At 34.7% G+C, this 12,689-nt stretch overlaps 1 protein-coding gene across 1 annotated transcript in view; it reads right to left on the bottom strand.

Annotated features, from left to right (window-relative positions):
• Window positions 1-2,142: 2,142 nt before the first annotated feature.
• The window catches only part of LOC133178560 (actin-like), a 50,020-nt gene continuing 39,473 nt past the window's right edge, over window positions 2,143-12,689 (bottom strand). Inside the window, exons 2-3 of the mRNA XM_061313267.1 lie at window positions 10,619-11,360; window positions 2,143-2,899 (exon numbers count right to left, since the gene is read on the bottom strand). Of these exons, the coding sequence (XP_061169251.1) occupies window positions 2,160-2,899; window positions 10,619-11,360 (1,482 nt within the window). The 3' untranslated portion in view covers window positions 2,143-2,159. The remainder of the gene's footprint in view (window positions 2,900-10,618; window positions 11,361-12,689) is intronic.

Here is a 12,689-nt window from a genome sequence, read left to right on the forward strand (position 1 = left end):
AACTACCGTTTATCCCAGAGAGACCGTTTCGGCAGGCGCAGTACTCATTCCTTTTTCTTCAAAATGGAGGGATGATAAGAAAGTAAATAGAAGGGTATGTTATTCTCACAAAAATGAAGCCCTCATGCCAACTTCCTTAATTTCACGTGTCTGTACCTTAAAAAAAAAATGTTAAAATCGAGAATCCAGAAATGACGTAAGATCGGTCAGTCCTGTATCGTATAATAATGCATAATTAAGGAAATGCTAGACAGGTTGGGAAGTTACACAATGTTTGAACAGTAATTAGTACTTTACAAACTGACCACTCCCCGTCATGATCTCCACGGGTGCATTGCAATACCGCGACATGTTCAAAATTATTATCAATGCGACATACTCATAACTTCGACGAAATATATAGTATGCATGACATTAACAATCCTCTTCCACTAGCCACCAATTTAATATGCCTTTTCCTGCATTTACCAATATAAACAATAACATGTAAATGCAAGGTCCGTTTCCCCTGCCCACAATAAGGAGATGACAGTAGGACTCTGTTGTTTTTGTTCCTGAAGTGGGCAAATTGGGTTGTGTTTTATTTTCTGTCTGTACATCACCTTGAAGATTGATTTAATATCCTGTGTCACATATTTATTTACACCAATTTACTTCATTAATTGAGCTTTTAAAGTCTATCTGAAATTTCATCGCCTGTCTCGGTTTTACATGTCTAGCTTATAAAATCTCTCTGTCATTCTAGAGTTCTTCGGTCAATTGTCCTGCATGGTCATGTCAACGTTTCCCGTCTGGTGTCTAATAAAATCATCAAGATATTCTCGAAGCAGTTTCACCAAATATTTTCAAAGAAATCCAAGCTTGGAATGTTCGAGAATTTTATCCTTCCGAAATGAAGAGCCATCTAAAATCAATCCCAGGATTCCCTCTACAGCCTGTATATGTCACAAGCTTCGAATTCTTTCAAGAACTGATACATGAAAATAGTACAGGATCGAGAGGATGAGCTATTATTCTGTGAATAGAACTCATGTTTTTACCATTGTTGTCAACTTTCAAGAAAAATGTATATGTAGTATACCTTAACGCAATTTATTTTTTCAAATGAAGAGATCAAAATGTCCGATATTATAATCATTTTTTAATAGGAACAAATATGAAGTAATGAAGATCTTATATAGATAAGAAAAGTAGCGGTAGTGTGTTGCAAAATCAATGTCTCTCACAGCTCAACCACGGCAGTCTTAATTACTGTAAATCAATTTTTATTCGCGGGAACTTTGTTTTTGCGTTCTTATGCGAGTCTGTCTGCTTGCAAAAAAAAATATCCTCGCATAAATTTGTATTGTTAAGAATTATATACAAAAGAAACTACAGCTCGCTAAATTTTTTTTGGCTTATAAATACAAAAAAAAAGCTATTGTGTGAAAATAAGTTGTCGCGAAAAATATAGTGATCTACAGTATCTCTAAATTTACTTAATTGATTGATAATGATTAATGCAAACTTATCAACTCGTTGGATATTTGAAGATAAACTGAAAAAAAAATCTTTAGATGAAATTTATTAAAACATACTTATACATTTTTTTTTACTAATCCATGACAGATTTGGCAACCGATTACCATTGCTCTGTGTACCGCCTTACATGTTATCACAAGTATAATTCCTAATTCATGATACTAGTTTAATTAATGGTTATGATAATAAAACTCTGCACTGATTACTAGCAAATAGATTCAATTTCTCTAGAAATGAACATCTGTAGATGTAGTTTTTTACGGGGAGGAGTACAATTCAAAGTATAATTTTTAAGCTGATGCCATTCAGGATGCTGTTGGGGATTCGTTTTGAAATTTGTTTATTTTGCAAAAGAAAAGGTTAGAATAGCTTCATAAGTCATGGCTAAATGTGCTGGATTGGCATATGCATCTTGTGTATACATATAATCATGGTGCTCTTAAATCATGTGTTTATTCGTTACAAACATTAAAAAAATACACTGTTATTTTAATTTAATTATCTCTTACATATTAAAAGAATCAAAAGCAATCATAATATTTCTTGATTTTTTAAGAACTATTTTTTCTTTATTTGCAAAATACTCTAGGCAATTCTGGAAAAAAAACTTCTAGAATTATTTTTAAGCTCACAGTTACTTAAAAACACTTTCTATGCACAATAGATGGTCCGGATTCGTCATATTCCTGCTTGCTGATCCACATTTGTTGGAAAGTGGAGAGGGAGGCAAGGATAGAACCTCCGATCCAGACGGAATATTTCCTTTCAGGTGGGGCAATGATCTTAATCTTCATTGATGGGGGAGCTAAAGCTGTGATTTCTTTCTGCATACGGTCAGCAATACCTGGGAACATAGTTGAACCTCCAGATAATACCGTATTTGCGTACAAGTCCTTACGAATATCAACATCACATTTCATGATGCTGTTATATGTAGTTTCATGAATACCAGCAGACTCCATTCCAAGGAAAGAGGGTTGAAACATGGCTTCCGGGCACCGGAATCGCTCGTTGCCAATAGTGATGACCTGGCCGTCGGGAAGTTCGTAACTCTTTTCCAAAGATGAAGTCGATGCAGCTGTTTGCATTTCCTGTTCAAAGTCCAGAGCAACATAACATAATTTCTCTTTAATGTCTCTAACAATCTCTCTCTCAGCAGTGGTTGTAAAAGAGTAGCCACGTTCTGTCAGAATTTTCATAAGGTAATCGGTTAGATCACGTCCAGCAAGATCTAATCTCGTAATGGCATGGGGAAGGGCGTAACCCTCATAAATGGGAACTGTGTGGGTAACACCGTCTCCAGAGTCGAGTACAATTCCAGTTGTACGACCAGAAGCATACAAGGAGAGTACGGCCTGGATAGCAACGTACATGGCGGGAGAATTGAAGGTCTCAAACATAATCTGTGTCATCTTTTCTCTGTTTGCCTTTGGATTAAGTGGGGCTTCGGTTAGGAGGACAGGATGTTCTTCTGGGGCCACACGGAGTTCATTGTAGAAGGTATGATGCCAGATCTTCTCCATATCATCCCAGTTGGTGACAATGCCGTGTTCGATGGGATACTTGAGGGTGAGAATACCTCTTTTGCTTTGAGCTTCGTCTCCTACATAGCTGTCCTTCTGTCCCATACCAACCATCACACCCTGAAAAAAAAAAATTAAAAGTATGTAGGGTGAAAAGTTGGTTATGTGTGTCTTGAGATTACCGGTAGATAAAAAAAAAATGTTGCCATGAAAAAAGGTTTTGCTTTTTTGTCGATCGTTCATGGATGGTCAATTTTTCTTGCATTACCAAAATATCATATTCATACAACCTTAATCTCATGAACATGAACTCTTCTTAAATTATTACTTCAAGTCATGAGAATGATCTAAATGTAACAAACGAGATAAAAGAAATTTACTTCATTAATTAAGCTTAATTTCTCCAGAATAAAGGGGAGTTATACCATCTTGTGAATTCTGTAATTTCAAAACTTCTTTGTCATCTTTAAGTCACCTTCAATCTACACTTGCATTATATTTAAGCAGCACTAAAACCATTTTTAATCTATCTTTTTAAACAGCTTTATCGCTTGATATTTTTTTTTTCATTTCAGTTCCAAAATACCAATTTACACATTATTTCTGAAAACACATCATATCAAGTCGTCAACCCATAGGAAAGATAAAGAGGTTTCCCGACTGATTCGATACGCAGGGGCATGTTCTATAAAATAACATCTAGCATTCCTTAATGCCATATATAGTTTACATTATTTGCACATATAGTGGGTTATTTCTTATTTGAAATGAATAAAAGACGAAACTTATTGTATAAATTCTACTAACTGTGTTATAAACATAATGTTTACGTATTTGCACTTCATAACTTTTCAATATATTGAGAAATGCTGATAGAATTTTATTCTGATTTTGAGAACATGACCTTTTTTTTAATTAAGAATGTAGGACGAATTGATGTGCGCCATACCTTACAAAATTAAATTTTGTTTCATTTATGTTTTTTTTTTAAAACAACATCGTACCTTAAAATCATTTCAATAGTTTAGTTTGTCAACATATACAAGGTTTTTTTTTTAACATTGAAATCCCTGACACTTAATTGAACATAACATTAAATACCTTACTTCATTTCAAAAGATCTTCTAATTACACATATCCCGTGCAGTATAACTTTACATTTAAATTGCTCAGGACTTCAAATTTTACCTTGAATTTCCTTTTTTCCGCTATCAACCATGCCAAACTTTTAAAAAACAAAATTTAATTTAAAACGTTAATTTCTCATTTAAACAGCATTAAACTAGTAAGTAAAAAACTAGCATGTTTTGGTGATCTCCATGATTTAGGCTGCATAAAAATTGAACACGACGAACAGAGCTATTATCTTTTACTGATTACTTTATGTAACAATCTGTATGTTTTATTTTTGTGTTTTCTAACCTGATGTCTAGGGCGTCCCACAATGGAGGGGAACACAGCTCTAGGGGCATCGTCCCCGGCGAAACCAGCTTTACACATTCCAGATCCATTATCTATAACCAAAGCTGCAACATCTTCGTCACCCATTTTTCAAATCTCAAAAGTGCTTTCTCAACGTTGGAGAGGATCGTTTGAACTTAATAAAATCAATAGACGTGAATTGGTTATGTATGAGTTCATAAAAGAAACAGTCAAGCAGAAAAAATATCCTTATATGGCAACACTTGATGGCTGAGGGATCACGTGATATAGGGGAAAACATGCAACGCAGAGGTTATGAAATGTATGTCAGCAATCGCATTTGAAAGAAAAAAGGTAAAGCTGATTCAATTTTGATATTGCTGCACATTTGAATAAGAAATGAACTTTTTGAAGAAAGAAAAATCCGAACATTTTCTTGTTTTAAATTTTGAAAGTATGTATTTTATTATTTAATTGAAGGATAACTTTTATTGATGTATAATTACGTCATTTTTGAGCTCCGAAAAATTTCTTCTGATAACCTTTTATCTTTGTAACAAATCTTAGAGAAGTAAATAAGAGGAAATTAGGAACAGAATTAAAATTACATGTAAAAGTTTCTGTGAAAAAATATAAATTACGAAAATGAGTCTTTTGACATATTTCAGAATTGCATCTTCAAGCATAACAATTTGTAATGGTTATCATATGCATATAACTAAATTATTATAATTATTTGTTAAAATGCTTTTAAAGATCTCGCCTGTGGAAATTTCAGGGATCCGTGTTTTAGGCCCTGTTCAGAGATTAGTATTTTTGTAGGGTTTTTTTAGATCCATCACTTTTGTGATCTTCATTAAATTTCATTTATTATTAAATCTTAAATTTCATTAAAAACTAAACAAAACTGAAATGTTAATAAAATATAATTTCTAGGCTTCATTGTAATTAAAGCAAACAGATGTAATATGATATAATGTTTGTAAGATTAATCATTCCCCTGTTTACTCATATAATTTATGAATGTTTGCTTAAACGCTATTGATTTTCTAAACTAAATGAAAAAGGTGAAGATAGCAAACAGTGATCGATCTTAAATGTGTGAAGAGGACATAGAAGACGCCCCCCCCCCCCGGAAATTTCAGAGGTGGAATCATGTGCTTAGGAGGAGTGAGGATTCCATGTTGACCTGTCACTTACTCCGTGAGCCTTATGTACTGATCGGGTATACGGAATAAGCCATTGTAAAATTTAGTACAAAAAAACAACAACAACAAATTTTATCAATTGGTATGAAAAACGTCAGCCAAAATACGTCCCAATGGTAGAAATATATGCTAACAAGGACATTATGACGACTATAGAATTTATGAAATGCTGACTTGAAACGCGCTTGTTTAAATGCTGTTACATCAACTTATCTGTCAGTAGTCTATCTAGGTTTAAAAATTGAAATTACTCAGAGTATGCTCTTGATCTTTTCTGGTTTCCGTGTTTGCGAAAATTGATAATATATAGCTGATCCTGCATTCAGTTTTTTTTTTCCTGTTTTTTTTTTTTTTTTTTTTTTTTTTTTTTTTTTTTTTTTTTTTTGTTTAACGTCTTTCTTGAGAATTTTTCACTCATATGGATACGCCACCTCTTGCCGATGGAGGGCTGCAAATTTTGAACTATACTCGGCACTCAGGGCCATTAAGCAGTTAGGAATCTTTTTCGTGCCAGCACCTACTGCGACACGGGATCTCGGTTTATACCGTTTCATCCGATGGACCGGGCTGCAAGTCCCGCAGTGGGATTTGAAACAGCAACGTAAGGATCAACTCCTTACACCGCGACTCTAGAGCAAACGGTCTAACCACTGCGCCACTCGGGCGACTGCCGCCTACATAGAAACGTATGAAAAACATCGTAGTGTTCCCAAATTTCACTCAGCTGTCCATATTGATTTTTTTGGCCAGCTTAGAAAAACAAAGAAAATGTTAGACTTTTTTAAAGTATACATTTATATTGGAAACACTTTTAAAAGATCTAACAGCGTCACTTATCCCAGTGAAAGTCTCCTATCAGAGGGTCAATTTGATAAATTCGTACAAGTTAAAATGTAGATGATTAAATGAAACTATATGTGCCATAAATACTCCGAAACTTTTCCTCCTTTCTGGGCATCACCTGTAAAACTTATGATAAAAACTGATTAAAGGAGTTAAGTTTCCAACTCTCTGTGTTTGGTTGATATTCAAAGTATGTGCAGATCTGGCAGTATGGTATTCGCAAAGAATAGGCTAATTCTATCATGTCTTATATATTTCGTTTTTTTTTTTTTTTTTGTCTAGAGCGTTTGATGCAATCCCTCCTTCTTTTATAAAATTAAGGAATTCATGGTACATGAAGATAATTTTATGATATTCTTAGAAATTCAATGACTCTTTCGTGATTACGAAATATGTACGTAGTGACGTAACCTGTGACTTAAAATTCAAGAATGCAGTATAGTTGCAGTCAGTGCAACGAGATATTTTTTCAACGAACGTTTAGCATCTTTTTTAAGGTTACCAATGAGGTTGTCATTAATTTGAAAAATTATAACCTTGTTTTGGGGGAAACAATGTTTTTTAATACACTTTTATACTTCTAGTGATAAGGGTTAAATCATCTGATTTTTGAGCTGAAATAAGAAGACATCCAAAAACTATACACGGTAGAGACATACCCCTACCCCCATAACTCTGAAAATCTCTTGAAAAGTGCAGTTGTATATATTGTATGGAATAAATTTAAATTAACAAAATGTACCTTTGAGGGGAAAAAATATTGGCATTTTTGTCATTGTGGCCGTACAAATGATCGAGATTTCCAATTATTTTTAAAGAGGGAAAATGCACACATTTTTGTTCAATTTTGACTTTACATTTTATAGATTCAAAGTTGTTCAGGAACCATATCCACATACATATTTTTAATTGATATTTTCATTCTACATATTATATAAAAAGATGGAGTGTCCAGAACTAAGCTCAACATTTTTCATCAATTTATCGCCGTAAATTAAACTATTTCCTTTTTTTTTGGATGTTATATTTAACTTATGACATCAAGGTGGAAGAAAATTTTTAATGCTTTATATTCTGTATATATCCTCTTGGCTTAGATTTGTATATATCCTCCTGGCTTAGATTATAAATTTTAAAAGATTTCCCCACCATAGTTTGATTTGGGGCAGATATTGGCGATTAACAATTATAGTCCTTTTTTATCATTTTTTTTAAATCCTTTTTTATCAATATCATTTTTTCTTATCATTTTTATCATTGCAAATCGTTCAACCAATTTCGTCTTCCTTCGGCTCTGGTTCTTTATTTCTAACAAAATTATACAAAATGCAATGAAGCCACGAAGGTATGTTAAGACAGCACTCAGATAAATATTTGGTAAATTCACACTTATTGTAAAATGTAGCACTGATTTAAAAAAAAAAAGCCTCGGATAAAACGTTTAATATTATTATCCATTTTTCATACAGTTTAGATATTAGTAGACTCTTATAGTCTGTAGTCATTAATGCACCCATATATGAAATACATGCGACAGACTCGGTATATTGTGTCTTTAATTTCGAATTCAATAGGATATATTGAGTCGACATATATAAGAAAGTAACAATTTTTAATTGAGAAAGCGTCGTCGATATATCTAAAGGTTGAGTTGACTGTTCTGCCCGGTTTAGTTAACTACCGTTTAACAGCGAGACCGTTTCGGCAGGCTCGCAGTACTCATTCCTTTTTTTCAAAATGGAGGGATTATAAGAAAGTAAATAGAAGGGTACGTTATTCTCAAAAAAAATGAAGCCCTCTTGCCAACTTCCTTAATTTCACGTGTCTGTACCTTAAAAAAACTGCTAAAAACGAGAATCCAGAAATGACGTAAGATCGGTCAGTCCTGTATCGTATAATAATGCATAATTAAGGAAATGCTAGACAGGTTGGGAAGTTACACAATGTTTGAACAGTAATTAGTACTTTACAAACTGACCACTCCCCGTCATGATCTCCACGGGTGCATTGCAATACCGCGACATGTTCGAAATTATTATCAATGCGACATACTGATTACTTTGACAAAATATATAGTATGCATGACATTAACAATCCTCTTCCACTAGCCACCAATCTAATATGCTTTTTCCTGCATTTACCAATATAAACAATAACATGTAAATGCTAGGTTGGGTCCCCTGCCCACAATAAGGAGATGACAATAGGACTCTGTTGTTTTTGTTCCTGTAGTGGGCAAATTGGGTTGTGTTTTTCTTTCTGTCTGTACATCACCTTGAAGATTGATTTAATATCCTGTGTCACATATTTATTTACACCAATTTACTTCATTAATTAAGCTTTTAAAGTCTATCTGAAATTTCATCGCCTGTCTCTGTTTTACATGTCTAGCTTATAAAATCTCTCTGCCATTCTAGAGTTCATCGGTTATTTGTCCTGCGTGGTCATGTCAACGTTTCCCGTCTGGTGTCTAATAAAATCATCAAGATATTCTCGAAGCGGTTTCACCAAATATTTTCAAAGAAATCCAAGCTTGGAATGTTCGAGAATTTAATCCTTCCGAAATGAAGAGCCATCTATAATCAATCCCAGGATTCCCTCTACAGCCTGTGTATGCCACAAGCTTCGAATTCTTTCAAGAACTGATACATGAAAATAGTGCAGGGTCGAGAGGATGAGCTATTATTCTGTGAATAGAACTCATGTTTTTACCATTGTTGTCAACTTTCAAGAAAAATGTATATGTAGTATACCTTAACGCAATTTATTTTTTCAAATGAAGAGATCAAATCGTCCGATATTATAATCATTTTTAATAGGAAAAAATATGAAGTAATGAAGATCTTATTTAGATAAGAAAAGTAGCGGTAGTGAGTTGCAAAATCAATGTCTCTCACAGCTCAACCACGGCAGTCTTAATTACTGTAAATCAATTTTTATTCGCGGGAACTTTGTTTTTGCGTTCTTATGCGAGTCTGTCTGCTCGCAAAAAAAATATCCTCGCATAAATTTGTATTGTTAAGAATTATATACAAAAGAAACTACAGCTCGCTAATTTTTTTTTTTTTTTTGGCTTATAAATACAAAAAAAAGCTATTGTGTGAAAATAAGTTGTCGCGAAAAATATAGTGATCTACAGTATCTCTAAATTTACTTAATTGATTGATAATGATTAATGCAAACTTATCAACTCGTTGGATATTTGAAGATAAACTGAAAAAAAAAATCTTTAGATGAAATTTGTTAAAACATACTTATACATTTTTTTTTACTAATCCATGACAGATTTGGCAACCGATTACCATTGCTCTGTGTACCGCCTTACATGTTATCACAAGTATAATTCCTAATTCATGATACTAGTTTAATTAATGGTTATGATAATAAAACTCTGCACTGATTACTAGCAAATAGATTCAATTTCTCTAGAAATGAACATCTGTAGATGTAGTTTTTTACGGGGAGGAGTACAATTCAAAGTATAATTTTTAAGCTGATGCCATTCAGGATGCTGTTGGGGATTCGTTTTGAAATTTGTTTATTTTGCAAAGGAAAAGGTTAGAATAGCTTTATAAGTCATGGCTAAATGTGCTGGATTGGCATATGTATCTTGTGTATACATATAATCATGGTGCTCTTAAATCATGTGTTTATTCGTTACAAACATTAAAAAAATACACTGTTATTTTAATTTAATTATCTCTTACATATTAAAAGAATCAAAAGCAATCATAATATTTCTTGATTTTTTAAGAACTATTTTTTCTTTATTTGCAAAATACTCTAGGCAATTCTGAAAAAAAAAAACTGCTAGAATTATTTTTAAGTTCACAGTTACTTAAAAACACTTTCTATGCACAATAGACGGTCCGGATTCGTCATATTCCTGCTTGCTGATCCACATTTGTTGGAAAGTGGAGAGGGAGGCAAGGATAGAACCTCCGATCCAGACGGAATATTTCCTTTCAGGTGGGGCAATGATCTTAATCTTCATTGATGGGGGAGCTAAAGCTGTGATTTCTTTCTGCATACGGTCAGCAATACCTGGGAACATAGTTGAACCTCCAGATAATACCGTATTTGCGTACAAGTCCTTACGAATATCAACATCACATTTCATGATGCTGTTATATGTAGTTTCATGAATACCTGCAGACTCCATTCCAAGGAAAGAGGGTTGAAACATGGCTTCCGGGCACCGGAATCGCTCGTTGCCAATAGTGATGACCTGGCCGTCGGGAAGTTCGTAACTCTTTTCCAAAGATGAAGTCGATGCAGCTGTTTGCATTTCCTGTTCAAAGTCCAGAGCAACATAGCATAATTTCTCTTTAATGTCTCTAACAATCTCTCTCTCAGCAGTGGTTGTAAAAGAGTAGCCACGTTCTGTCAGAATTTTCATAAGGTAATCGGTTAGATCACGTCCAGCAAGATCCAATCTCGTAATGGCATGGGGAAGGGCGTAACCCTCATAAATGGGAACTGTGTGGGTAACACCGTCTCCAGAGTCGAGTACAATTCCAGTTGTACGACCAGAAGCATACAAGGAGAGTACGGCCTGGATAGCAACGTACATGGCGGGAGAATTGAAGGTCTCAAACATAATCTGTGTCATCTTTTCTCTGTTTGCCTTTGGATTAAGTGGGGCTTCGGTTAGGAGGACAGGATGTTCTTCTGGGGCCACACGGAGTTCATTGTAGAAGGTATGATGCCAGATCTTCTCCATATCATCCCAGTTGGTAACAATGCCATGTTCAATGGGGTATTTAAGAGTGAGAATACCTCTCTTGCTCTGGGCCTCATCTCCAACATAGCTGTCCTTCTGTCCCATGCCAACCATCACACCCTATTGAGTAAAATAAAACTTGTAAAATATCATTTGCTAAATCCATTGTGAACTAGATGCTGTCATAAGACAGTAATACCCGCAATTATGTGTTTGCCTCTAAACGCAGGCACGTAGCATCGGGGTGGGGGAGGGGGTGGGGGCAGAGGGGGCCTCCACCCCTTTTTTCGAAACATAATTTTTTACTATTGAAAATGTTCATGAAAGGGTGGTTGCCCCCCCCCCCCCCCACTTTTTGTTGCATTATAGTCAAATAAAGGTAATGTAGTAGTGTACATATAAAATTGGGGTTCTGAAAGAAGTTGGAACCCACCCCCTACCCACCCCACGAAATAGGATTTTTGAATTTTGAAAAAAAAATTTTTTTGGCTTGTCAAGTTTTTTCAGGTAAGTTGAAATTTTTTTCTCTGGCTGCCCCCCCCCCCCCCCAAATACTTTCAAAAACGTTGCTACGTCCCTGAAATGTGCTCTGACTGCTCTCCTTCAAATTCTGGTAACCAGAGAAGAAGCACACATTCAAATCAAGCATAAAATGCTCAGGTGAACATGCAGCCCATATGGGCCTCTTATGTAAGTCAAGTGTGGATCCAGGGATTTTTTCAGGGGGATCCAACCCAGAAATTTCTTGAAAAGCAAAAAACAACCCCCCCCCCCCCAAAAAAAAAAAACAAAAACAAAAACAAAAAAAAAAAAACAAAAACAAAAAAAAAAAAAAAAAAAAAACCACTTAAACTCATTTCCCAAATATGAAAGTTTTACCTATTTCATGGTGGTGGTGGGGGGGGGGGGGGGAAGAGGGGGGTTTGCCTGCTCACTTTTTAAGCTTCATATGTAACTTATCATACCAACTTAACAGGGGTCCGTGTTTTCTAAGGGGGGGGGGGTCCAAGATCACTTTTAGTTGCTTTCGTATATAGATGTCGTATATAGGTTTCGAACCCCCTCCCCCCTCCCCCCTCTAGATCCGCGCATGTAAATATTTTATTACCAGTCTGATATTTCCTAATAATGTAAATTCCGATAAAAAGGGAAAATGTTTGAAAGATTTGTGTAATTAAAAAAAGGTGTGTTTATTTTCTACCCATAATTGGAACTTCTTGAATTTATTGTCAAAACAACAAATATTATTATATTAGTACATAGCTTTTTTGATGAACTTAAAAAAAAAAAAATAGATGCCAAAATGACAATTTGTGCAAATTTTTATCAGTATTTGGGTAGGACTCGGAGAACACCTTTCCAAATCTTGACCCAATCAACTTTGTCAAAAATAACCCCCACCCACGATTTTCCTGTCTCCCGTTTTCCTGTCATATTTAGAATAGATGA

Source organism: Saccostrea echinata, unplaced genomic scaffold, assembly GCF_033153115.1.
Source record: "Saccostrea echinata isolate AGI-Se365-2 ecotype Australia unplaced genomic scaffold, CSIRO_AGI_Sech_v1 ptg000003l, whole genome shotgun sequence".
In the NCBI taxonomy this organism is placed as follows: Eukaryota; Metazoa; Mollusca; class Bivalvia; order Ostreida; family Ostreidae; genus Saccostrea; species Saccostrea echinata.